At 33.9% G+C, this 25989-nt stretch overlaps 1 protein-coding gene across 1 annotated transcript in view; it reads left to right on the forward strand.

The window, feature by feature from the left end:
- The window catches only part of LOC150097878 (tryptophan 5-hydroxylase 1-like), a 78528-nt gene extending 53338 nt beyond the window's left edge, over positions 1-25190 (forward strand). Inside the window, exons 4-13 of the mRNA XM_090406618.1 lie at positions 1335-1435; positions 3380-3447; positions 5205-5255; positions 10380-10478; positions 10585-10631; positions 12042-12177; positions 13201-13327; positions 17603-17698; positions 21961-22094; positions 25022-25190. Of these exons, the coding sequence (XP_090262744.1) occupies positions 1335-1435; positions 3380-3447; positions 5205-5255; positions 10380-10478; positions 10585-10631; positions 12042-12177; positions 13201-13327; positions 17603-17698; positions 21961-22094; positions 25022-25190 (1028 nt within the window). The remainder of the gene's footprint in view (positions 1-1334; positions 1436-3379; positions 3448-5204; positions 5256-10379; positions 10479-10584; positions 10632-12041; positions 12178-13200; positions 13328-17602; positions 17699-21960; positions 22095-25021) is intronic.
- The last annotated feature ends 799 nt before the right edge of the window (positions 25191-25989 follow it).

Here is a 25989-nt window from a genome sequence, read left to right on the forward strand (position 1 = left end):
TAAAACAGGTATATATAAAACTATATATAAATAATGGATTATTTGCAAAGGTTTTTCTTATAATCCTGCTTTTATTGGAAAAACAATTTGCTAACTCTCTCTCTCTCTCTCTCTCTCTCTCTCTTTCCACACACACACGCACAAAAAAAAAGAAAAAATTACATAATTTGTTATATTAGGCAAAGTCGAATTATTCAAGTGAATTCTGTTATACAAATCACATATAAAGACTAGTTTCCTAGTATCGTATATCTTATTTCTTCAGAAATTTATAATAAATGAGGAAGATGACAAAAAATAATAACCATAAGAGACGGATATTGCTCATGACAATTGTAATAATGGTTGCAACTGTTAAAAATAGTTTAACAGTAAAGAAATAATATTTTTTTAGCCTAAATGCGTAATGAGTGTCCAGGATATTAAACCATCCCATCGTATTTATTACTGTAACTCTTATGGCGAGGTCTATAACATAACATAACGAGGTCTATAACTAGCCGAGCAGCCAATAAAACACGCCTGGATAGGCTTATTTGTTCATCAGACATGTTGTAATAGATTTAACGGTATTGATATGAACACAGATGGATAAGAAAATAACTATTTATTAACTTAAAAGCTAATATTTCGCTAGTAATATATCCGACACTTTCGCTATGGCAAGTCGGGTCTGGCAGACCATGCTTTGGATACCCCAGCACACAGGATCGATTGGAAATAAACAAAAGTAATGCACAGAAGCTTCTACAAGTCAGAGAGGTTGTTCCTGGAATCAACAGAAGCCTTAAAACATACTCCAAACCTTAACAAGTATGGCTGTAAATCTACCAAAGATTTGGGAGACTGTCATCCTAAGACCAAATTAATATTTATTACTTTTATTTTATTTTATTTATTTTTTCTTTTCTTTTATTTTTTAAACTTTCTAAGACTATCATTTGGACTACTATTTCAAAATTTTGAACTTTTTTATTTATTTTAATTTTAATTTTGTTTAACCTAGATGGCGCCATAGGACTTTAGTCTTGTGTTGCACGCTGCAATTACTTATACTAGCCCAGCTGTTACACCGGATTGTGGTTGTCTTGCATTTGTAACAAACTTTGTGTTTTGTGCTCTGAAGATGCTGGATATAATACCAGCGAAATATTAGCATCTAAGTTAATAAATAGTTATTTTCTTATCCATCTGTGTTCATATCAATACCGCTAAACCTATTACAAGCCAATAAAACGGTTTGCTCTTCAGTAGTTTTGTGATCTGTATGTCGGAATTCAAATTAGATTATCTGAATCACAGAAGTCTCAGAGGCAAAAAATATGTTCTTGCAGATTTCGAAGCGATGCCATGGTTTCCACGTAAACTGTCCGATTTGAATAAAACAGCCTGTCGTGTTTTGATGTACGGAGCAGAACTGGACGCCGATCACCCTGTAAGTATGTTAAGCGAATGTACGCTTTGCATGCAATAAAGTTTATTGAATGTGTTTTTATACTTCAATTAGCATGCTATGTTTTGCAACCCATGCACGTGTGAATGTGCTTAAGAAGGCATTGCGCTAATTTGCAAATTATATTATAATAATGGTTTATTAGAAAATGTGTCCGGAATATAAGAATCACCCTGCAAATAAATACTTTATTTCAGCAAGGCTTCTGACGCCTTTCCCTGTCGAGTCCCATTCCTGCAAGTTCTCTTCGTGTTACTGATACAATTAGAACTTCCAATAATGTTTCTTAGACAGTACCGTCGACAGGGTGTAGCATAGAGGCAGCCTGCCTCACGGCGCCGCTTAATAAGGGCGTTTGTTCGGCCATATTGCGGTAGACGCCATTATTAGGGCAACAAGAGATTTTACAACATCTGATTTAGATGCAGTCAATTTATTTGAAGAATTAAAAATTCTCTCAATAATAATAAATAATACAAGAGAAAAGTGGTCCTTACCAAATTTTATCATATATAAAATAATCAAAACAATCAAAATAAAATAATCAAAATCTTGTAGAAATTTAGCCCAACGTAACCATCGGACTAAGGATATTGTTAACAGTTTCTGCTAGCGTAGCAAGTGCGGAAAGAAGTTTTTCCAAGCTTAAACTGATTCAAAATTATTTGCGAACAGCAATGACAAGAAAGATTGGTTGGTCTAGCAACTCTATCGATAGAGCGGACATAGTTTATAATTTAAATTTAGAAAAGTTTATAAACAGTTTTATTGTTTGATATCCCCGTAGAGCAAACATTTAATTAATATTATTATGTAATCGTTTTGCATTAATGTTTCTCTTGTAATAAAAACAAAATAGCAATTGGAGATTTTCTTATATATTTGTATTATAATCAGGGGCGGTTCGTGCATAGGCAATACAGAACTGCAGCACCCCCAATTTTTCTCTCTATATAAATATATTTATTAGTTTATTTATATTTGCTTGTAATATTTAATTTGATCATCAACAGTCCTATACCATTCTCTTATTTTGTATAAATAATAATAAAAATCCATCTTGTAGCACTTAGGAGGGCGCTAGCAGCACTGCGTTTACCACAGTGTCATATTGCTACGCGCGCAAGCATATGCACGTCATAGTAGGATGCGCGCTATTAGCGTAGTGCGGCACTGTCCGTCGCGCAGTGGCACTGTTGTTTATATGCAGTTTACGTCAGTAGTAGAGTGTTCGTAGTGCTTATCGTGCTTACTCCGTCTCTTTAAATATTTGGACATTACAATTAAAGGATTTAATTGTAATGTCCAAAAATTGTAAATCAATTTCTTTAATTGATTTACAGTTTTTATTAATTCCTTTAATTGATTCCAATTAAAGGAATGGGTTTTATTTTTAAGTAATTTTGAATTATACTGAACTGTACAATTTTATCGACAATAAACCATATTTTTTCATGTTTAATTTTTTTTTAAATTTTTACCATAATTTTGATATTTTATCCAAACACGTATACACTGTATTTACAGTGTGTATGTACATATTTCGAAAGTTGCAGCGCCCCCACGATTTCAAGCCACGAGCCGCCACTGATTTTAATCCATCACTGGTGATATTTAATTGTTTGTCTCACGGCGCAATCTAATCTGGCGATTAAGAAATATTAGAAATATTCTTTCAACATACGTCGATATTTGATTACTTTATATTTCACAGTAAAATATTTTAATATTAGATTTAAAGCTGTATTTTACTATAACATTTTTATTAACCAAAAATAAAACAAACGATGTAAGATACGATAATTTACAATAATTATTAAGGTATTCACAGGCTGAAATTATTGAAATATTATCCAGTATTGGTCACTCTTATATTTTTAATTCATATTCAGAAAGTAATGTTATTTATAATGTTAAACATTTCAGGGTTTTAAAGACAATACTTATAGGCAGAGACGCAAGTATTTCACAGACATTGCTATGAGATATAAACAGTAAGTGGTCTTTTGAGATCTAATAATTTGCAATTGCATATATTTTTCTTAATATCAGGTTATTCAGATTATAGGTTTTGTTAGGATTAAACGCTGAAGGATGAAGTTTAGACAGGTCTTACTTGAAAGAAGTTTCTTGTGACTTTTAGCGATGTTCACCAACGCTCACACATATATGTGCGTCTCCTGTGAAGACTTACCTAATAAAAACGAAACAAATAATATTGTTTTAGGGGGAGAAAAAAAAAAAAAAAAAAAACATAATTCAAAATTCTATCTCAGATGGGGATTTAGCAATAATTAAAGTTATAATGCGTGTATTATGAACTGCTATGGGATAATAAATTACGCCAACCAAGCATTCAAAGCCTACAAATACATTTCCGAACACAATGACCACATAAGCTGATGTTCACCACGAACCAAAAATTAGCGACACTTCTAAAACCTACAAAATCTCACACACATAAAGAAATATTAGAACACCAAAACGTAGTTTACAAATTTCCTTGCTAAAAAGATTGTGATGTCACCTACACAGGTTCTACCATCAGGTCTTTATGGGCAAGGCTACAAGAACACTTCCGCGACCGTAACATCCCTATTCCAGAACATTTACACAATAAAAACAACGCAACAAAACGAAACGATAGCCATAAAATGTGACGAAAACTCGATCAACGTGCACCGACCCTACATAATCTCCGAGAGTTGGAAGTTCCATAACATAAAAATTAGGTCACGACTCCGACCAATAGGAGACAACACAAGTACATCAAAGACAGAAACACCTAGCCGACATGACATAGCATTCACTTCTCCTCACTAGTTCCGAAGACGACCCACTGTCGAAACGGCTCACACCCCTGACCCCACCCTGACCCTTTCCCATCAATCTCTCCTCTTCGCCAAAAAATAGTTTATATTTCACTCCCCCTCCCAAAGAGCTCTCTGCCCACCCTCAAAGAAAAATGATTAAAACCTAGCTTATAAAATTGCTTCGTATCTTTAACACACACACACACACACACACACACACACACACACACACACACACATATATATATATATATATAATTATTCTTCATATATCTGTCTGTATAACATCAGTAATGCCCTAGATTTGAATAAAAATCCAGTGACATTGCAAAAAGGGGCACTCCTAAACGAAAGTAGGCTATATAGCCATACAAACAATATTTACTTAGAGGAGTAACACGGGAATTTCCCCATAATTTTGATTTGCATGTTCTAAACCGGTTTCAAACGCGGAACTCATTCCTGATGCATAAATTCACTAAAATCTGAGTTTTGCTCTTTCAGTAATTAATATTTGGAGCGTTCGAGATTTAAGTTTCATCCATCTTAAGGATTAAGAGTTTATTAATTAAACCCTTTATTCTTCATTTGGTTTGAGGTATTTAAGTACAAAACAGAAACATAGTTCATAAGTCAAATAACGTAGAAAAATTCTTGTAAATTTAGAATCAGAATTGGGATATCTTACTCATGGAATGTCTAAATAGAATAGTGTAATTAAGCGATACAGAAACTCACCGTTAGAAATATTGTGAAATATTATATACGCAGAATACCAATTTATATGTACAAACGTTGTGGAATAGTCAATACTCATCAGCTCGCGTCAAGTGCATATTAATTGGTTACGTATTTATCCAATTTAAGAAACTGAGCCATTTAAATTTCGTTTTTGAGAAATCAGCCATCTTATTCTAGTTTCTTATATTTCTTGACAGTGGCGAACCAATCCCTCGAGTACAATACACTCCAGAAGAAACAAAAACTTGGTATGTATATCTCAATTCAGATTTATCAGTTTCGTTTCCCATTTTTTATGTATTTTACATATTATAGATATATTCTTAGGTTTTTTTTTTATTGAATATTTTGGTATGATTTTGATATCTGACATTATTATTGTACTCCACGAGTCTTGTGTCATTCATTAAATGGATTCTATTGATTTATGGAGTGGCCATATACTCGTACAAGAGAACATAAAATCCCGAAGAGGTTTTATGTTCTGTCTTTTAGTTTCAAAGTTTATTCCAAATATTTCCTCTTCAGGTCATACCTGTAAGTTTATTATTCAATCTAGATCCTTTGTATCAGCGAATCTGAAGTTTTATTTATTTATTTATTTTTTTTCATGTGTCTCCTACTCACGAAAGGTTGTAAACCTATAGTGCATCATAGCAAAATGTTTTTTTTTAAATACTTATCCTACACACGAGAGGTACAAGAATCTATAGAACCTACATAGAGCCTAGAAGACTTTAGTTTGTCAAAATTACTTATGTATGATGAGGATAAAAAAAAAATATATATCCGTCATCATTTTAACGCCAAATAAATGAAACAGTTTCGAATTTTACAGACAGCTAATAAGAATAAAACCTTGAGCATAAGAGTTGTCTAGGTTTACACTACTTAAAAAATATGGACTACCCAGGAGCCCCATATATTCACCTTTTATTACTGTAGTGATTAGGTTTCACTTGACCGACAACTGTCTCGAATCTTTGATCTTCATCAGAGATTAGGCAGAAACCTAAAAGGACAAAAACCCTCTTGAACACCACAGCAATTCCATCAAAGAGATTTTTTTATAATAAATTTAGTTTAATCCTTTATCCAAGTGTAAGCAAACAAAGTTTACGCCTGAAATATCTTCAGGACTGAGGCAACTCGTGGTAAAGGTGACCCAAGCTCTCATCATTCCTTGTTTCAGTATTTCCCATAATGCAAAGCACATCTCCTTGTGGACATGTATAATGCGATGCATTAAGGGAAGGGTCACTACCCAGATCGGTTTCGACCTTTATTGAGGTCTCGTCAGTGGGAGCCAGACCCAGAAGTGGTGATACTAAGGCAGAAGCTATTTTATAAGTGAACTTTCAGTAGGTGCATAAGTATGGTACCAAAATATAATCTAAGAAGGCTTCAAAGTCTAAAAGGCCAGTGAAACCTAATTTATGTACTAATAAAAAAGTTGGTTAACTAAGTAGTGCAAGCCAAAGTATTCCAGTGCCAAAAGTTCATTCTTATAGATTCTGTGGTAGCATTCGAAACTTTGTTTCATCATTTGGCTTCAAAATTATGATGGATATCTTATGTACTGGTTATACCATAGTGCAATACGTGAACGGGTGAGGTTTTTTTATCATTTTAATTTTATGCATATTTCTGTAATTTTTTATTTATGTTTACATCTTCCGGAAATCCTGTTCTGGAAACCAACTGGGACATTTTTCAAGCTCGCACTCCAAGTGATGATATTCATCTCCCCCTAAAGACATCCATGCCCACGGTGAGATTCGAACTCGCTCCTGTTTGTTGGAGAGCTGGTACGGTAACCATTTGACCAACCAGACCAGCAAAGTTACTTGGACATGAATCCAGGGAGTATAGCATGTTCGAAGGGAAATGCTGATAGTCTTGAGTAGACTTACCTTTTAAACAAAGTTACCGTTTAAATTTTCTCAATTTTTTTTTTTTTCTCAGATGAGTAGTATGATGAGACTGGTTAGCTAAAATACGATTTTTTAGCTACATTTTTTTCGATTTCTCTTACTGCATGGTGCTCTTTCTTGCCATATAAAAACGTAATGGTTCTAAACAGCCATTACTTATACAAAATCTGCTCATGTACATGTTCTGTTTAAGTGATAAGTAATCAGACAGCTGGTGTTGCTTTTTTCCAGACTTCTGTCGGCATGCTTCGTAGCCAGTTTTTTGCTAGGTATTTGTAGGACCTGTTTGTTAGTCTACTTGAACGTTTCGTGGTTCATTCTAGGTGCGATATCTCTTGTCATGGGAATTACATGGCTGAATTACACGTCGCCATAATCTCATAAGGCAATAAAGGAAAGTAGTTCTTTGGATGGATAATAAAAGTAAAAACGATTGATTTGGGATTGAAAAATATACCAGTTTGAGTGCAGGGTTTTTTATGATTGTAAGATATCTGACTTTGGAAGTTTTTCAAGCCACTTCAGTCTCCAATAAGCAGGGCAGTGGTCTCCAACTGGGCAATGACGTTCATCTCCCACCTAAAGACAATCACAAGCATCCAAGCCCACGACGGGATTCGAACCAGCAGGCTGTTGGTCGAGTGGTTCAGGATATAAAGAAGCTTAAGAGCTGCTTTATATCCTGAACTTAAGTAGTATTTATTCGTATGTACTTGTGTATCCTACGGCTGCTTTCAGTGTATTTTGGGATTAAAAACAGAGTTTCTTCAGGAAGAACAAACCCTATTAACAAAGATGTACGAACTTTGAAAACGGATGAGGGAACAAGTCAGCGGTGTAGCTAGAGCTTTTACCGCCCGGTGCGGTCCCTGAGTTCGCCGCCCCTCAATAGACACCAAAAATACTACAAAAGTCAAAAAGACGTATAGGGAAATAAATTAAAACACTATGTTTATTTTTGAATTAAAACTTTAATTTCAACATTCTAAAATGTTATTTTTCTTGCTTTTCTGTTAGCAAAATCATCGATGACATTGGCGAAGTCTATTTCATAGTAATGTAGGTCATTCTTAATCAATTTTATTTAGAAAAACTCCTCTCACAACTAGCAACACTTACAGCAATTCTGAGGAAAATTCGCAGTAGGATTACAATATTTGGAAAAGAGTTCTTGAGACTGTATTTTAGAATTAACCGCAAAAGTTCAAAGTATTTATGTTGTGTCCCAATTTATGATTTTTATTCTATCTAATAATTTCCACTTATCTATGTTCTACTATTATCTATGCTCGAGATATCACCAAAAATTTTACTAATACTTAAGTTATTTCTCCCCTTAGTACCCCTAATATTTGTATTTATACTGCGCCTTTTGGGATATTTAGTTTGAGATATTATATACAAAAACAAGGAGAAAGAACTCAAATATGTCAGAAAGGTGAAACAATGTTGCAGTCGTGACACTTTATCTCGTTTCTTAACACATTAATTTCCCGCGTGATTAGGTTCGTAATTTTTCAAGTGGTGCATTGGACAGAAATTTGAGACAACTCTTTTATCATTGGACAAAAGGTTTATTAAATTCCTTAACATGGTACAATTCAAATTTTAGTTATTACTCAATTCAATGCTATACTAAATATTTACAAACTGACATTAGCTTATCATAAACAATTAAACTATGATCCTATAATGGGTATTACGATCATGCCGCCATACACATTCAACACATAAATTCATTTGACACGGACATATAAGATTAATTCACACTATTTAACTATCCAAACTTAAGTAGATTAACTAAACCATTTACTGCACTGACACATAACTATGACATTTAAACTTTCTTATACAATATATTAGACATGCAAAATTCTCTTATATAATTTCAACATTAGCAAGCTTACTTTCATTATATTCTGTCATATACTAAAGTCCTAGTATTGTTTTCTTGGTCACTTCAACAGTTCAGTATTAGAATAATGATAACGTCTTAACCTCTCGTAACTTAGAACACACTTTGAATCATCTATATAACGGCTGTACAACTCGCGACGTGGACATCGATTTCTTTACTTCTTTCCCTTTTTCGTAGTTGACACTGGAGTTGAAACACAAAGAATATGCTTTCTTTTCTTTCACTATATGGCATTCCTCACTTCTTACATAGGAAGTACGGAATCGAAATCCCGCTCACTTTCGTTTCTGTGTTGTGACGATGGAGATATAACCCCTATCTCGCCACTCAGGAAAACACCGTGAAATCCCTACGAAAGAGTTTGCGAAGAACTCTCCTGGAACAGAACCAAAACCAAAAGCCAAAAAGAGTCTCCTCGCCCTTTGGGGGTGGGGGGTTCTAACCCTTTTATACCCTCTCTCCTAACGGCACCTTCTCTAACTTCTTTTCTCCGCCCCCCTTTTTGACTTGACTTTACCGACCAATTAGGGTGGCGTTTTTCTGCCAAATGTCATTTGATCGGCGAACCCGTATTGAAGTCTCAATCCGGGAATTAACCCTAAGCGATTGCCTGTTGTTTTTCTTGTGCTAACCTCTAATTTAATCCCCTTTCCAGAATTTTTGTATGAATTTAATCTCTAGCCTCTCACATACCATTTCTTATGACTAATCCTTTTCTGTCTTACTTAGATAAATTTTCTCTTTTATATCATATTACAACATTAACATGTTCATTGCCAATCACGCTATATCGCGTGATGCGAGTTCTCATCGGTCGGTCGATCACGCGTTATCGCGTGGGCGTCGCTAACTAAATAAAAAAATTTAAAAAAATTGGCCACCACACGAAATTCCAATTTTAAGCTTGGCAATGAAAGTGTTAATATATTCTTTATTTCTTTCTATTTGTTAGTTAGTTCAACAAACACCTTTATATTTTATATATTTTATTGGATGCAAGAATATTTCCGTTTCTCTTAAATAATTCATCTATTATCTTTCATGCAGGGTTTTTAATTTATTTGCTCTTCATGTTACACCATGATAACTGAGAATTTTACATTCTTAAGATATCAGGGTGTAACAAAAGTGCCGCCAGGGGAAGACCTTCCCCTCCGCCTCTCCCTACCTACGCCTCTGGAACAAATGAAATAAATAGTTTAAGGAAAATGCCACCAGGGTTAATTAAGAACCCAGAAAAATGTTTACAAAAAATGAAAGGCAAAGCAAATACGCGTAAAAAAGACATTGTTTAACTTATTACAATTGCAAATACTTACTTGTTATTGTTTCTAAAGTTTCCTAGTATGAAGTTATGATTTCAGATTGTGTTCAATATTGAACATCGCTATGCATTTTTTCTGAAATGAATTCATTTTCAAAATAAACGCCAAACGTTTGAATTTCTATTATTATATGATCATATAGTAACATTTTTATATGCAAATATTACCACTAAACAAACAAATACGATTTTATAGGGGAGTTGTATTTAAGCAGCTAAGAAAACTTTATCCTACTCATGCTTGCAGAGAATTTCTAGAAAACTTCAATCTTCTTATCAAATTTGGCGGATATCGGTAAGTAAATCAAATTTGTGTCAGTTAATGCCACATAAAGATTGCACTTTCTTTACAGCATCATGAAAACATTTTAATTTTCCCTTTGTTCTTAAATTTCGTGTAGGGAAGACAACGTTCCACAGCTTGAAGATCTCAGCAGATTTCTGAAGCGTAAGGAATGTTTTTATTACTATTTTAATGGAATTTCAATAAACTGCTTTCCATTTTTACGACCGCAATCTTGCAACTTTCAGCAGGCATACCTCTTTTATTACTTTGGCCCCTCTGACCTAAATGTACCATTAAATCCCTTGCCCGCTCACTAGTCAAATACAACCCTTCATTACTAAAATATTTCCACCCACCAAAAAATAAGTTCTAATCCGCATTTAAGCAGTCAGCCTTAAAATAAATGAAATTCTTCTCTACTGCTAAACTTAGATAGCATTTTATACAATACCTTTTTTTTTTTTTTAACCTGTGCTCTGCTCCCGATAGTGGCTTGCTCCTGATAAACATATTCTGGTGCTGCATATCGATCGTTATTGTACACATTGTCACCGTGTTCCGTGACCGGATTTCTAGTTATACCGATTGATATCTGTTTTGTTATTGGCACACCTACGGTAAGCCGTTTCAAGGACTGTCTCCGCTTTTCAATCAACACTGCGGATTTATTTCTCATTTTGGTGTGAATGTTTGCTAATGTCTAGCTGGTATAGTACGCCTAAGACTCTATTTAGAGCCTTGAGTACGCTCACAGATACGAGATCCTTCGACACTTCTGCGCATGTCAAAAGGAGAATCCATTTCGATAATAGGGTAATCAATCCATATTGTGGGATGAGCGTTTATTATTACACATTAAAACGTCTGAAAATTAACTTCTCCTTTATGAAAATTCTAATTCTTAAAGTGGTCATTATTTTGCTTGCATAACAGTTGGGAATTTTTACGTATAAAACACGTGATTTCGCGTGTTGGTGACCAATTCGTACATCGCCTTATTTCTTTCTCCCCCTTCAACATGAATTGACTCTTCTTGGCACATTGCCAGCCGAGCTCTCGGATCTGTGGTCGGACTATAAATTATTTTCGTCACCTGCGTGAGACCTCCGCTCCTCCTGGTGGCCTGAAAGTTAAGATTAGATTTCGCCTGTTTGACCTAATTTCATCAACAAAAAAAGAAGAAAAAAAAAAAGACATTTCATTAAAATTACTCCTATATAAAAAGTGAGCCAATTAATACAGAGAAAACAAGAAGTTTGTTGTAATACAGCAGCGAGTAGTTGTCCACAGATTTTCGTCTGATTAAAAACGTAACAGTTGATTTCACTCACTTCTTAGAAGCTAAATCAACTTAAACCTCTCGCACGTATTTTTCGATAGACACTTGCTAGTTGCATAACCATCATAAGTGAATTTTAAGTAGTACTTAAATAACTTGTAGTTCTTAACTTAAAATAAAGATCTGGGAGTTCTATCAGCTTCTCTTCTAGAATCATATATAGTCTTTATAAAATATAATTTTTCGAGTTCAGATTTTTATTTATTTATTTTTTTTTTTTTTTACTTGTACAGAGCGCACTGGATTTCAACTTCGTCCTGTAGCAGGATACTTATCATCACGAGATTTTCTAGCAGGACTTGCATTCCGAATATTTCACTGCACTCAGTACATTCGACATAGCTCTGATCCTTTCTATACCCCAGAACCGTAAGTATTTATACTGAAGTTCAATGTTTTGATGGGGGTGGGGGATTATAAGATTATTTTTCTTTTAGAAATGCAATATGGTCATAAAATTTATAATAATTTAGAAAAGATTCGATCAGTTTTCTAAAAAGAACAGAAACAAATCAGATTTATTCGTTCAGTTTTTAGCTGTTGCTGTTTGCTGTAATGAATTAATACTAAGTGCTTATTGTGCTTACTTATTATGATAATTATTATTGATTACTGTGCCTTTATTCAACTTTATTGAACAGGGTTGATTTAAAACCAATAAACGTAATCAGACCAAATTTTAATTGAGACTTTTGAAGGCATGGGGAGATGATTTCCGCGAAAAAAAGATTTAGTACCAAAAGTGGCCGATGGGGGAAATTTTGGCGCTGGCGGAGCCAAAAACAAGCGATAATTACATTAAAGGCAGATAAAATGGAATAATAACATTTCGACGGTGTAAGCGACAGCCGCGTCACTCATTCCAGCTGGATATGTGACGCGTTACAATGATAACAAGAATAATAATAATTAAAAACAACAACTTGCGAGAGACACAGAAATTAATGTAGTGATTGAACTCACAGGAAATAATGTTTTATTCATCAGAATCAGGGTCCCCTGGACCATACCCACAATTTTCAATGTGCTGACCTTTCTTGTGTACAACAAATTGCATTCGGTGTGCGACATGCTCTACAGCTGAGCATAAGGAGTCGGATTGGATGTTCATAACAGCCCGTTTTATGTTCTTTCAAGACATGCAAGTTGGGAACCCGCTGGAATGAGTGAGGCAGCTGTCGCTTACACAGTCAAAATGTTATTATTCCATTTTATCTGCCTTTAATTTAATTATTGTTTTCTGCTCCACCAGATTTAGCTACAGATGCCTCTAAAGAGGGAAAGTTATTTTATGGCCACCCTGTATTTTGTTTCATCCACTTAGCACTGACTTTTGCGTTACTGATATTCATATCCAAGAATGTTGCTAATTATTTTGCTCTTCTCTTTCAGAGATTGCTGTCACGAACTTCTTGGCCACGTCCCTATGCTAGCTGACGCAAGCTTTGCCCAGTTTTCTCAAGAACTAGGCCTCGCCTCTCTAGGAGCTTCTGAAGAAGAGGTCGATAAGTTGGCAACGGTACTGTTTAACACATTTAATTATACTGTACATAATTGTTTTAAGTACCAATATACAACAGCCTTTGGTTAGAAAAACCTGGAGATGATTTCCATCGTGGTGCAAGAGCTTAATTTCTGAGCTGAAGTTGAGTAAGCCGATACGAAAATAGCAAGAACCTTTTGCTTTTACTTCTACAAAACTACTCGTGTCAAAGTATGTATTGTTACACCTGGCAAACAGTTCTTCTTCTTCAACCTTCTGGTTCTGTCCACTGCTGGACGAAGGTGCCTCCCATGATTTTCCAGTCACTCGATTTTCTGCCTCACCCATCCATCTCACTCCTGCAATTTGTTCCAGTTCATCTCTCCACCTTCTTCTCGGTCTTCCTCTTTGTCTTGCTCCATCCATTGGTCTCCACTCTGTTGCTTTTCTAGTCCATCTCCCGTCACTGCATCTGGCAATATGGTCAGCCCATCTCCACTTGGCCTGTTTAATGTATTTTACAATATCCATGACACCTGTTTGAGATCTTATCAAGATATTTGTCTTCCTATCTCTTAATGTTATTTTTAGCATACTTCTTTCCATGCGATGTCGTGTTGTTCTCAGTTTTTGTTTAGGGCTTCTGTTAAAGTCCATGTTTCTCCTCCATATGTTAGGACAGGAAGTATGCACTGGTCGAAAGCTTTCCTTTTTAGACTCATAGGGATGTCACTTCTGAATATGTCTCTCATTTTCCCATAAACCATCCATCCAAGTTGAATTCTTCGTTCAATCTATTTTCTTTGGAAATCCTCAAAGGATAACAATTGGCCCAAATATACATATGAAGTAACTTGTTCTATTTCATGGTTTTCAACTTTGATAGTTCTATGATTTATGTATTTATTCATCATTATTTTTGTTTTTTCTCTATTTATTTTTAATCCAATTTCTCTGGAGGCTTCATTTAGCTGATTTAGCCTTTCTTCCAGATCTTCAAGATTATCTGCCATTAGGATAATATCATCTGCAAATTTCAGATGATGCAGCTTTTCTCCATTTATGTTTATTCCTTTTGTTCCCCAATTAAGGCTTCTAAAGACTTCCTCTAGTGCAGATGTAAATAATTTGGGAGATATGGTGTGGCCTTGCCGGATGCCTTTTTGTATTTATTGGGAACTTTTCACTGTTTTTATATAATTTAATTATATAAAATTATATAATTATATAACCTAATACGTAGACGGGATGCAACAATTATTTAATGTTCTGAGTCAAGTTTTAATTCGCTAATCATCAAATTAAACCGCGCTTGTGTTCATGTGCTTATTACTCTGGCCTAACTTCGTAGCGAGCTATGTTGATGAGAATTTATATCGTCATATTTCAACTGCTATCCTCGTGTAGTTTAGTTCAACAAGTAAACGATTTTGCCTTTTGTGTGTGTCCTATTTACGAAAAGTTGTAAAACCAATATTGATACCACTGTGGGGTTAGATAATTCTGAAACCGAGCTGAAGGGGATTGACACGGTGCTTTTCGAGCCTCTTCAGGCTTCCAATAAACATGATTGTCTTGCACTTAGTGGGAGAAATTGTCTACCACTTAGACATTCATATATCTCTCTTCCATAGTGGCATTCGAACAATCCACAGCCTCTCGAAGACGCTGTTCACTTCGAAACTATCGCGGCCACCATCATTACAGCCACACGAGGACTCTAACACTGCGTTGGACCATTATGAATGTTATTCCTTTCTCGTCGATTGTAGTTAATCTTAATTTACTGTAAACTTCGAGAACCTGGCCACACTAAATATACAAAATTGTAGCTTTAGTTAGACAGACTTGGATGTTGAATCCCATCTTGAACGTGAGGAATTTTAGAATGATACAAAGAGTTTTCCTCCCAAAAACACGTGCTGTTAAGAAATAACACACTGTTTCCATAGCCTTAGTTATGTATACTGAAATTCTAGCAAAGCCAAAGTAGTTCATCTCGTCTTTTAGACTTCCACCAATTAGACTGGTACGGACAGATAGAAAAATACACAAATGCATTAATGATCCAAATTTTGACAAGAATAAGGTGGTAATCTTGTCTCTATATATCTGCTATCTGAGCAGTATGCATGTTTAGCAGAGATCAGAAAACTAATTTCCATCCACTTCCAGATAATATCGAATCACTTGCCTTCACCTGAAAAGAAAAAAATTAAAATTCTTCCTCTTGTCTGACACAGGATCTTTTTGGCTAAAGGGCTCGTTTCGACTTTCCTATTGCGGTGATAGAGGGGACAAACAAATTTGTTTTCCTATATAAGTATACACGGGTATAGAAATGGAATAAGTTAGGAAGCCTGTGAAACCTAATTAGAAGTCTTCGTACAAATAATATCTTGACTGGATTGGATTGATTCAATTACGTGTGTTAATTGAATCTTTTCCCCGTGCCAACTTGCCTTCTTAGCAGAATTGATTGGTGTCAGCTGTATGAGACCAATCAAGTCATCTCAATCGAAAAGCTCTTATAAAAGTTCGCGTGTAGATCTCCTTTAAAGCTAAACAGACCTAGGATGCAGGGTTAATTCTAGGTAAGTCTTTCCAAACAAATGCTTGGAAAGACTTACCTAGCAGGGACGGCTCGTTCTTAGGCACTACGGAACTACAGTACCCCCAAATTATATATATTTATTAATTTATTTATATTTGCTTGTAATATTTAAGTTTATCATCAAAAATCCCATACAATTCTCTTATTTTGTATAAAAAATAATAAAAATCCATCTTGTAGCACTTAGGAGGGCGCTAGCAGCACTGTCTTCACCACAGTGTCATATTGCTAGGCGTGCGAGCATATGCACGTCATAGTGAGATGCGAGCTATTAGCGTAATGCGGCACTGTCCGTCGCGCAGTTCCACTGTTGTTTATATGCATTTGCGCCAGTAGTAGAGTGTTCGTAGTGCTTATCGTGTTTACTCCGTCTCTTTAAATATTTGGACATTACAATTAAAGACATTTGTTATAGTTTTTATTTTAGAACATTATTCGGGTTATGATAATGGATTTTATTTTTAAGTAATTTTAAATGATACTAAACTGTATAATTTTATCGATAATAAACAATATTTTTTCATGTTTGTTTATTTATTTTTTAATTTTTACCATAATTTTGATATTTTATCCAAACACGTTTACTGTACAGTGTGTATGTATATTTCGAAAGTTTCAGAACCCCTCGCTTTCAAGCCACGAGTCGCCACTGGGTATTAGTAATTACACTGCAAAGTCTTACACTGCAATTTCATAACGTTGCATAGTTATGAAATTGCAGTGTAAGACTTACAGTGTTACAAAGTTCTACAAAAATTCTTCAGGAATCAATTGATCGCAACTTCATTTTTTCTGTGGAGTAGAAAAGCTCGAAAGAACTTCAACTCTTATTGACATATCTGAAACACTACGAATCTTTCAGTTACGTAGAACATCTCGTAACCTGAGATATTCTAATTTTGCAGTCCACAGTTTTAAGAGTAAGAATGAATGTCAACTCTTGGGTCATCCCTAAATTATGTTATTATTATTATTATTATTATTCCTGATACCTCCAAGGAGTCCGAAGACTCATCGTGGGAGGACATCTACAACTGTCTCTACACCTAACCTTTACTACGAATCATCTCCATCAACGCCATCTACCGCCCAACTCCAACAACTAGTAATTTTTGTCTGTAAATTGCGTGTGTTCTGAAGGGCCGATTTGTATGTACGCGGGATGAAAAACCCGAGTTTCCGGGAGAAAAAACCCTGCTACCTCCGAGATCGGCTAATTCACCTTCGATTGAAATCGTCCAGATAAAGATTCCTCCCGTCGCGACGAGAATCGAACTTAGGCCTATTCCAATTGAAGGGCGCAATGTACCGTCGTTCTTTCAATTGCGCTACGGAGGCGCTCAATTATTATTATTATTATTATTATTATTATTATTATTATTATTATTATTATTATTATTATTATTATTATTATTATTATTATTATTCATCGAGGGAGAGTGTGCCAACAGCATCGAATGATTGAACCCCTTTTAAAAAATTCTTTTAGGGAAAATACTATTAATAATAAACTACTATTTTTATGCAGACGTGACACTGGCTATTACATTTGCTCTGTTATTCTGATAGAAATTATGACACTGTGCAACGGCAAAAAAATGAAAAATATGGAATATTTACACACTTTCTTTTTATAGTTAATTTATGGCCGATTCATGTATCAGATTTTAAACAATTCATTATGTTTTTCTGAATAGTGTTACTTCTTCACAGTGGAATTTGGACTCTGTCAACAAGGAGGGGAAATGAGAATATACGGTGCCGGATTACTTTCTTCTGTAGCAGAACTTCAGGTAAAAATAAATATTTCTGGTTCTTTGGTTGCTTTTCGTTTCTTACTTAAAACATAGGTATACATAAATAACAGCATTGTAATTATGTAATCAGTGAAATATGAGAAAGTGTTCTTTCATTGTATGACGACTAATATTTGGACTTGCTGTGTGTCAGCAGTATTTTTTATTTTTCTGACATAAAACTTTTTTACGTTTTTTTTTCCCCATTATCGTTTGTTGCACTTTTTAATCTTGTTTTATTTGCTATCGCAGACTGATTTCCCCTTTGCTTTTCTGATATTATACGCAAGTGTTTGTGCTTCCCTCTGCAAAACGAATTTTTTTATCCTACTAAACAGAAAAACAGACAATTTACAGACCCAGTACGGCCTCATAGTCTTAGCTACATCGTCGGTCATTCAAATAATAATGATAATAAATTATAAAATAATACTAATACAATCACTGTCCTGTGTATTTCGTTTCGGTAGCGCATGTGGAAGAGAGGGGGCGTACCTTTCCTGGTGTGCAACTGAAGCATAAGCGATTGGACAAAAGCTTTTCAGTTGAAAATAAGTTAGCCAAAGTCATGCGTAGTTAGCAGTATTTTTCTTTTCCTGGAACCTCGTTTTTATTTATTTATTTTATTTATTTATTTTTGTCCTTGCGTTCAATACAAAGACAAAAGTTGTATATATGCTAATACTCTAATACTTATCACAGACGAACTTTTTTTTTTTTTTTTTTTTTTTTTTTGTAGTGGACACAAGTTTGTAGAGAGGATGGTCTTTTTAGTTAACTGCAAAAACTGTATACGAAAGCCAGAAATAGAAAAAAGGAACATAGGCAGACCCAGGAAAGGTTGACAAAAGAAAATTAAAGAAAAATTGGAAAAGAAGGGAATTAACTGGAAAGAAGCAAAACAACAAGCCTTGGACAGAACGGCATGGAAATCTCTTTGGCAAAATCTTGACGCTTAAAAGCACAAGAGATCATAGACGAAGAAGAAGAAGAAAATTGTCTTTTTATTCTGTATAGTATTATGTGTCGTTTTTGATTGTATAGAGATATGCAATCATTTTGGTAGAACCATGCGCACTATCTCCTTCCATCTTCTACACTGCTCAAAACAATTAGGGATATTTTAGTTTTTGCCAGATAATTATAAATTTCTGCAAATACGGGGAACCCTCGTATAACACGGATGTTAGGTTCCATAGAAATGCCGCGTTATATAAATCGCGTTATGCGAGACTCAGATTACATAGAAAACTTAGGGTTAGGTTCCGAAATCGTTTTTTTTTTTTAATTATATAAACAATAATGACATACCCAACAAAAATATATTTTTATTTAATTCTTGTAATTCATGTAAGTTAAGAAAACATAAACTATGAAACAAATATATAGCATAAACTTATAAAATTACAAATTGTACATAAACTTCATTGCACATAATAAAGTGCATATTATAATCTTCATCACTCTCTTCAAAACGAACATTTCGTAATAAAGATGTTCTTTATTTACGAGTGGCCGGAAGTCGTCATCATTTGAAATCTCTTGGACATCATTTGTATAATTCTCATTACATACTTCGGCTGGTTTAATTATCAAGAGGTCAGTAATAAGACCTTGCTTACCACTATGCTGCAATTTTTTTATTAAGTTCATAATATGGAGCTAAACAAATATCCAACTGTCTCGTGAATTTTCCGGAGCCCTCCGTTCTGGGGTCATTATCCGTAAAATAGCTTCCTAACTTTCTTGCCAAGTCCAATCCTTCTGCTAATTTCTTTAACGAATTCATCACAATCAGAATCTTCGACAGAACTTTCCCCACCATTTGGTTCGACGTCATCTAATTAATTGTACCTCCTCATTTAAATCTATTTCCCCATCAATTAATTCACTAATTTTGTTTTCAATCATATCGCAAAAGCTCTCTATGTGGTGGCTATTACTGTAGGAATATTTTTTTTTTACATAAAAAAAGCATTACATATTGTATGTAACTCAGAAGAAAATGAAGTGCTCAGCTTGAGATTAGTTCACTTATGATTTTTAATGCGCTTTCCTGGCAGAAAAACGAAGACAATTTTCAACAATAAATACTTTATATGGTAAACAATTGGCGTACATGCGTGTGCTAAAGGATATTTCCCCTAATATAAATTCGCTACTTATAACTACATGCGCGATACGGGCAGACGCAAATTTAACGAAGATAAAATTTGATTTTTAAGTCACGCAGTGAAAAAATATGAAAAGATAAAGGGTTACTGCAATTTGTAGACCGCGTTATATCGAAACTGCGTTGTATAAGTGCCGCGTTATACGAGGATTGCTACAATTTGTAGACCGCGTTATAGCAAAACCGCGTTGTATAAGTATTGCCCTTTTAATTTCTGGCTTTATTCCCTGGCATAAGGGTGCTCAGTTTCTACTGAGCATTTTTATCTTTTCTAAAAATAATTTTCGTGTGCTTTATGTAGACATTAACGGTTGAGAAGGTAACGTGGAGGTAGTGATGTGAATTAATGTTAACTTATCGTCGGTGGAGTTTTTCAGAGTATATAGAAAAAATACAAGAAAATGAAAATGTCGAGAAAGAGTGGAATAATATAAAAGAAATTATTACATCAGCAGCATATGAAAGGCTAGGAACACACAAAAAATATCATAAAAATAAAAAATTACATATATGGAACAATGAAATAAAAACAATAATTGAAAATAAAAAGCTGGCCTTAAAAAAATGAAATTGAACATAAAAAAATACGAGCAATAGCCAAAAGAGAAACCACAAAGAGACATAGAGAAAGCTGGGAAAAATTTGTATCATATATAGAAAATGACGTATAGAAAATAAGACCTAATGTGTATAAAATACTTAAACATAAAAGAATATAAAAGAACCTCAAATATAAATTGCGAAATAGATGTAAAAGATTTCTTGGATTACTTTACAGGTCTTTGGACCGATAATACTAACATTAGAAAAAATTACACCAAAAACTTACGAAATGCTTTAAAGGATTTTAACTTCAGCGAAGGACAACCTATGTAAAATAAAAAATGGTAAATCAGCAGGAGAAGATGGGATAAACTTCGAACTGTATTAATTTTCTGGAAAAAAAATCCATCAGAGATTATTAAAATTTTTAAATAAAATATATACAGATGGGCAAATACTAATAGAAATGGAATACAAGTGTAGTAATACCTACATTTAAAAAGGGGGGTAAAACAAAACCATGTATTCAATAAACTAATTACAGAGGTATTAGTTTATTGAATACATTCTACAAAATATACAGTAGAATACTTAATGAAAAATTGAAAATATACAGTGAAAAAATATTATTAGAATATCAAAATGAATTTAGAAAAGGACGCTCTGCAATGACCCTCCAGGGCATAGCGAATTTTCTCTTCAAGACTGCATCTGGAACAAGGCTCCATTCGAACAAAGCGATACACCAGAAGAGGTCTTACAAAACTTCTTATAAAGACTCGCACTCAATCAGATTTTACACATACCATGTCCCTACCCTACATCGAAGTACAACAGATAGACTGGACTCTCTATCCTGAAAAAACATGGGATTAGAAGTCCACGAACCTATAAACAGTTTCCTCCTGAGGCCATTCAAAAACCACCAGGATATTCTCTCCTTTCTGGGTGTCTCTGGCATTCCCTGTCAACATGTTACTCAGTATCGGAATAATAAAAAAAAAGATGTTTTGATTACTTTATTCTACCACTGTCTTATTTACTTAATTAATTCACCTATTTGAGTACATGAAGCTGGTATGTTTATCGTGTATTTATTTAAAACAATTTAAGAATTGGAGTTTCTCACTAAATTTAGAGAAATTAAGCAAAAAAGTGCATACTTTCCATACTCATTATTATTATTATTATTATTGTTATTTTCTTAAAACTATCTTTCATTTTTATTAAATAAAGAAAATGTTAAAATTTTCTGACTTTAATGTTTTATGACTGCTCTTGATGAAAAAATTACCGTAGGGAAAAAAAAAAAAAATTAAACTTTTGAATGACCAAGATTCTTAATTTTAGAAATGTGAGATTTTTTTGGTTGCACCTAATAGTATATATTTTGATTTATAATATAAGTTTATAAATCAAAATATCGTTTTATTTGATACAATGAAAGCAAACATTCTGGTGCAAATACTATGTGGTCTAAAGTTTTCGAAAATTGATTTCAATACATTTTTATTTTAACGGAAATTTCTCTTTCTCTCCTTAGCATGCTTTGTCACCTTCAGCTGCAATTTTACCCTTTGACCCTGAACGCACTTCTCAACAAGAACCTCTTATTACCACTTTCCAGGATCTCTATTTTTATACTAGTAGTTTTGAGGAAGCTAAAGAAAAGATGAGGTAAGAGAATACCAAAATAAGGCATCAAGTTTCATTTCTAAAGGATAGTAATCGAAGTTTACTATGGTTAATATGGCGATGAGTAATATTAGTGTTTCTATGAGCGATCTCGGAAATAAAACGGAAGTATAAATTGTAACATATGTAATCAAAAAGAAAAGTTGAGATGCTACATAAGTTGGTAATTGAATTTTGCCCATTAACCTATTTAAATGGTACGAATTTCCTAAAGGAATTTTAATATAAATACATTTCATTATCTAGCACATAAATAGTAGAAATATATAGTGATCTAGATTATGATGAGGTTAATAAAAAAAAAATCTATTTTTTTGAATGACTTCTCAGTTTTATAAATTTCATCATCGTAGCCAGATTTCATCTTGAGTCAAAAATTTTTGACTCAAGATGAAATCAATATTGAGGTAGACAGTTTTGGGAACGTCGCACCGGATGATAAAAATTATCCACTACTAGTGTACTGTATGAATGATGAGAGGGAGAGATGTGTTTATGCAATATGGATTATATCTAAGCCACAAATGGTTCAAATATAATCCATTTATGCTACTTGAATTGTTTTTTTTTCCCGTTATCATTCTATTTCAGTTTGTCTTTATAGAGTATAACAATGGTCTCCTATCAAGACCGTATATCGCTTTGCGAAGCAGTAAAAAACATTTTTTTACTGTTTTTGCTTGTAGGAATCTTTGATTTCTTTATAGTCATTTTATGTCAGCGAACTTACCTCAAACTGCAGAGCATTTATTGAAGTTGTATCATGCATTATAATACGCATTAGCACAAAATTTATATTATTAATCGTTACTTATTGAATTTTGTTTAAGATATGCAAATATATTTATGACAGCTCCATGTACGAAACTGGAAACCTGAGTACCTTTGTATTGTGGAAGGCTAAGGTGTAGATAAACTTCTCTGGATGCCGAACATGACCTTTTTCATGTCATTTCAGATCTACGATAACGAGACAGTATTGCGCCAGATAGTGAAACATTGGTCACTTATCAGACCGGTTTGGACCTTTATTGAGATCTCATCAGTGGTTGATTTACAATGAAGAAATCATATGGAAAATAGATTGCCTCTACATTGATTCAACCTTGGGATCTTTCTGGGTCTGGCTGCCGCTGATGAGATTTCAATAAAGGTCGAAACTGGTCTGGGTAGTAACCCTTCCCACAATGCAAAATGTGTTTGCTTACACAAAGCTATCGTATTGCTTTGTTATCCGGAACCGAGTGAAAAAGCTTCCTACGATGATGGGTAGTTCTTTATTCAAATACTGCTCTTCTAACACTAAGCCATATCGATTTCCCCGTTCTTTCACTTTCTCTTTTTAAACAGAAATTGTAAATAAAATCAAGTAAAGGAAGGCTGGTTTAGTTGGCAGATTTTCCACTAACATGTTGTGGATTAAAATTCCAGGATAGGTGGATTTCGCGTTTCTTTTGTGTTTCGGTGTGAAACCACCATCTTAATCATCGAATGTTTGAAGGTAACTCGAGAAACTAAAAAAGAGCAGCGTGCAGAGTTATTTAACTTTAGTTCACCAACGCTACTAAAATATACGTTAGGTTTACAAAATTTCATTGCCAATCCATATTAAAATCTCATGAATTAAAAGTAGATAAGTTTTTTTTCACTTTTGCTAGTTCCAAATTTTAGAACATAATGTACGATAAAAAAAAATTGATATTCTTTTGTGAAAGAAAATTTTACATTCAAGTAATATTTAATGGAGCTAGAGATGAATCTGTTGTTGCAAATTCACTTCTAAATTCATTTCACGATCAATTTTCACACACACAAAAAAAGAAGTTCCTGTTCTATTATGAAGAAAATGTCATTAGCTAAAATTCTTTACATTGTTTTTACCCAATATTTAATCATCATTCGGCATAATTTAACTCTCTCTCTCTCTCTCTCTCTCTCTCTCTCTCTCTCTCTCTCTCTCTCACACACACACACACACACACACACACACACAAATCGCTTTCATCATCACAAAGCATCGATAATTATCGTCCTCTTACAGAGGTAGTTCTAAAAAATACAATACAAAAAAAAAAAAGATTTATGTTATGCTTTACATAAAACATACGTATAATGATGTTGCTTGTTGCAGCAACAGCAAACAAGCGACTAAAAATATAACGACCAAAAGATAACTAAGTAATACTCTCTCAAACTGCCTTTTCATAACTAACATTTCAACACGAGCACATCAGACTGGGGGGGGGGGGGGTTAGAAGAAGTGTGAAAAGTGAATTCCTACAGTATATTCACGGGAGATCTACTCTTTAAAAGTTTTCAGCAGATTGGTTTATTATTATTTTTTTTTTTTAAACGAAAATAAATAGACATTTGTTCGAGGCACTTGGACTGAGGGAAGGGAAGCTTAGTGCGAAAACAGCTTAATGTTCCCTTTATTCAATCCAAGTGCTTCAACCTTGTATATTTCCTTTTGTAGCAGATGCAGCTATTAAAAATTCAGAAAAAAAATTCATGGCTAGAATTTTTTCTAGTGGCGACATTTTCCTGGTTAAGAACAGATCGGTTTTTTGAAATTTTATCCTTCGTTCAAGTGACAAACATTTCGAGAAAAGCGTAAAACTGTTTTTTGTTGTTATATATTTTGCTTCTTTGAGACCTCCGTTTCTTCTTTGTCCTCAACCTGTCCATAGTGCTAGTGTACTAGGCGATGAATCATGTTGATCCCAATAGCTTTGTTAAACTTTAAATTCTTTTCATATAACTGCTAACTGTATTAGAAATATTAAGCACATATATTTCCTATTGGAACTACCCTAATTTCATTTTTATAATTTAGTTTAGCTATGAATAGATACTTCTGAGGGGTTTTTTTTTTTTTTTTTTTTTTTTTTTTTGTTCTTTTTAAATAGGGAATTCGCAAATACCATCAAGCGACCCTTCGGTCTTCGATATAACCCATATACTCAGTCTGTGGAAATACTGAGCAACACTCGGAAGATAGCAAACCTGGTTAGTGAACTCAAAGGAGATTTGTGTATCGTAACTAGCGCCCTCAGGAAAATTAGAGGAAAACAATGAAGTCCAAAAGACAAAGCTGAAAAATATTAAATCAAGCCAACAAGCAATATTATTATGCTGTGTATATTTCCTACTTTTTCTTTTGTATCATATTTTAAAGTATTTTTTTGTATCATTATTTTAAACTATGTAAATCCTTCTCCAATAATTAGCTTTAACTGATATATCTTTTAAAATAGAAGATATGATAATTAATTATTTGCAATATTCACCGAATGGTTTGAAGAATTTTATGAATATACGTGTCATGTAACATTGGTGTACGCAGAGGAGGGTTCGTGGAGTTTCAGGACTGTCATCTTTTCAACATGTGCATACAACTTTATCACTTGGCTTCAATTTTATTTGTCCCAAATATTTCAGAATTCTTTATATAACATTAAGTCTGGATTTTATCTTTAGCTAAGGAGTAATACTTTTATTTCTTTATTCTGTTCAAGAAATTTTATATATACTCCAACACCATTAATCAAAGTTAGTTACCTTTTCCTATCACTATTTTTATGAAAGTCCAAAATTCTGAACCCATATGGGACAACAGAAGAAGAGTACTAATCAATATAATTTTCATATATTGCGAAATATTTCTATCTTTCAGATTTTTTGTATTGCTGACATTGCTGTTCTTACTAAGATTATCCTTTTTATCTCATTATGAAATCCTCCATTCATACCGATTGCATCTAAAATACGAACAGTCAATTTCACTTTCACCTAATTTTGTTCTGTTGTCTTGTTTGTGGTCAATATTTATGAATTTAATTTTATTCTTATTTATTGTAAACTCTACATCTCACAC

The sequence above is a fragment of the Typopeltis vanoorti genome, chromosome 16 (genome assembly GCF_054136105.1).
Source record: "Typopeltis vanoorti isolate ZY-2024b chromosome 16, IOZ_Tvanoo_1.0, whole genome shotgun sequence".
Classification (NCBI taxonomy): domain Eukaryota; kingdom Metazoa; phylum Arthropoda; class Arachnida; order Uropygi; family Thelyphonidae; genus Typopeltis; species Typopeltis vanoorti.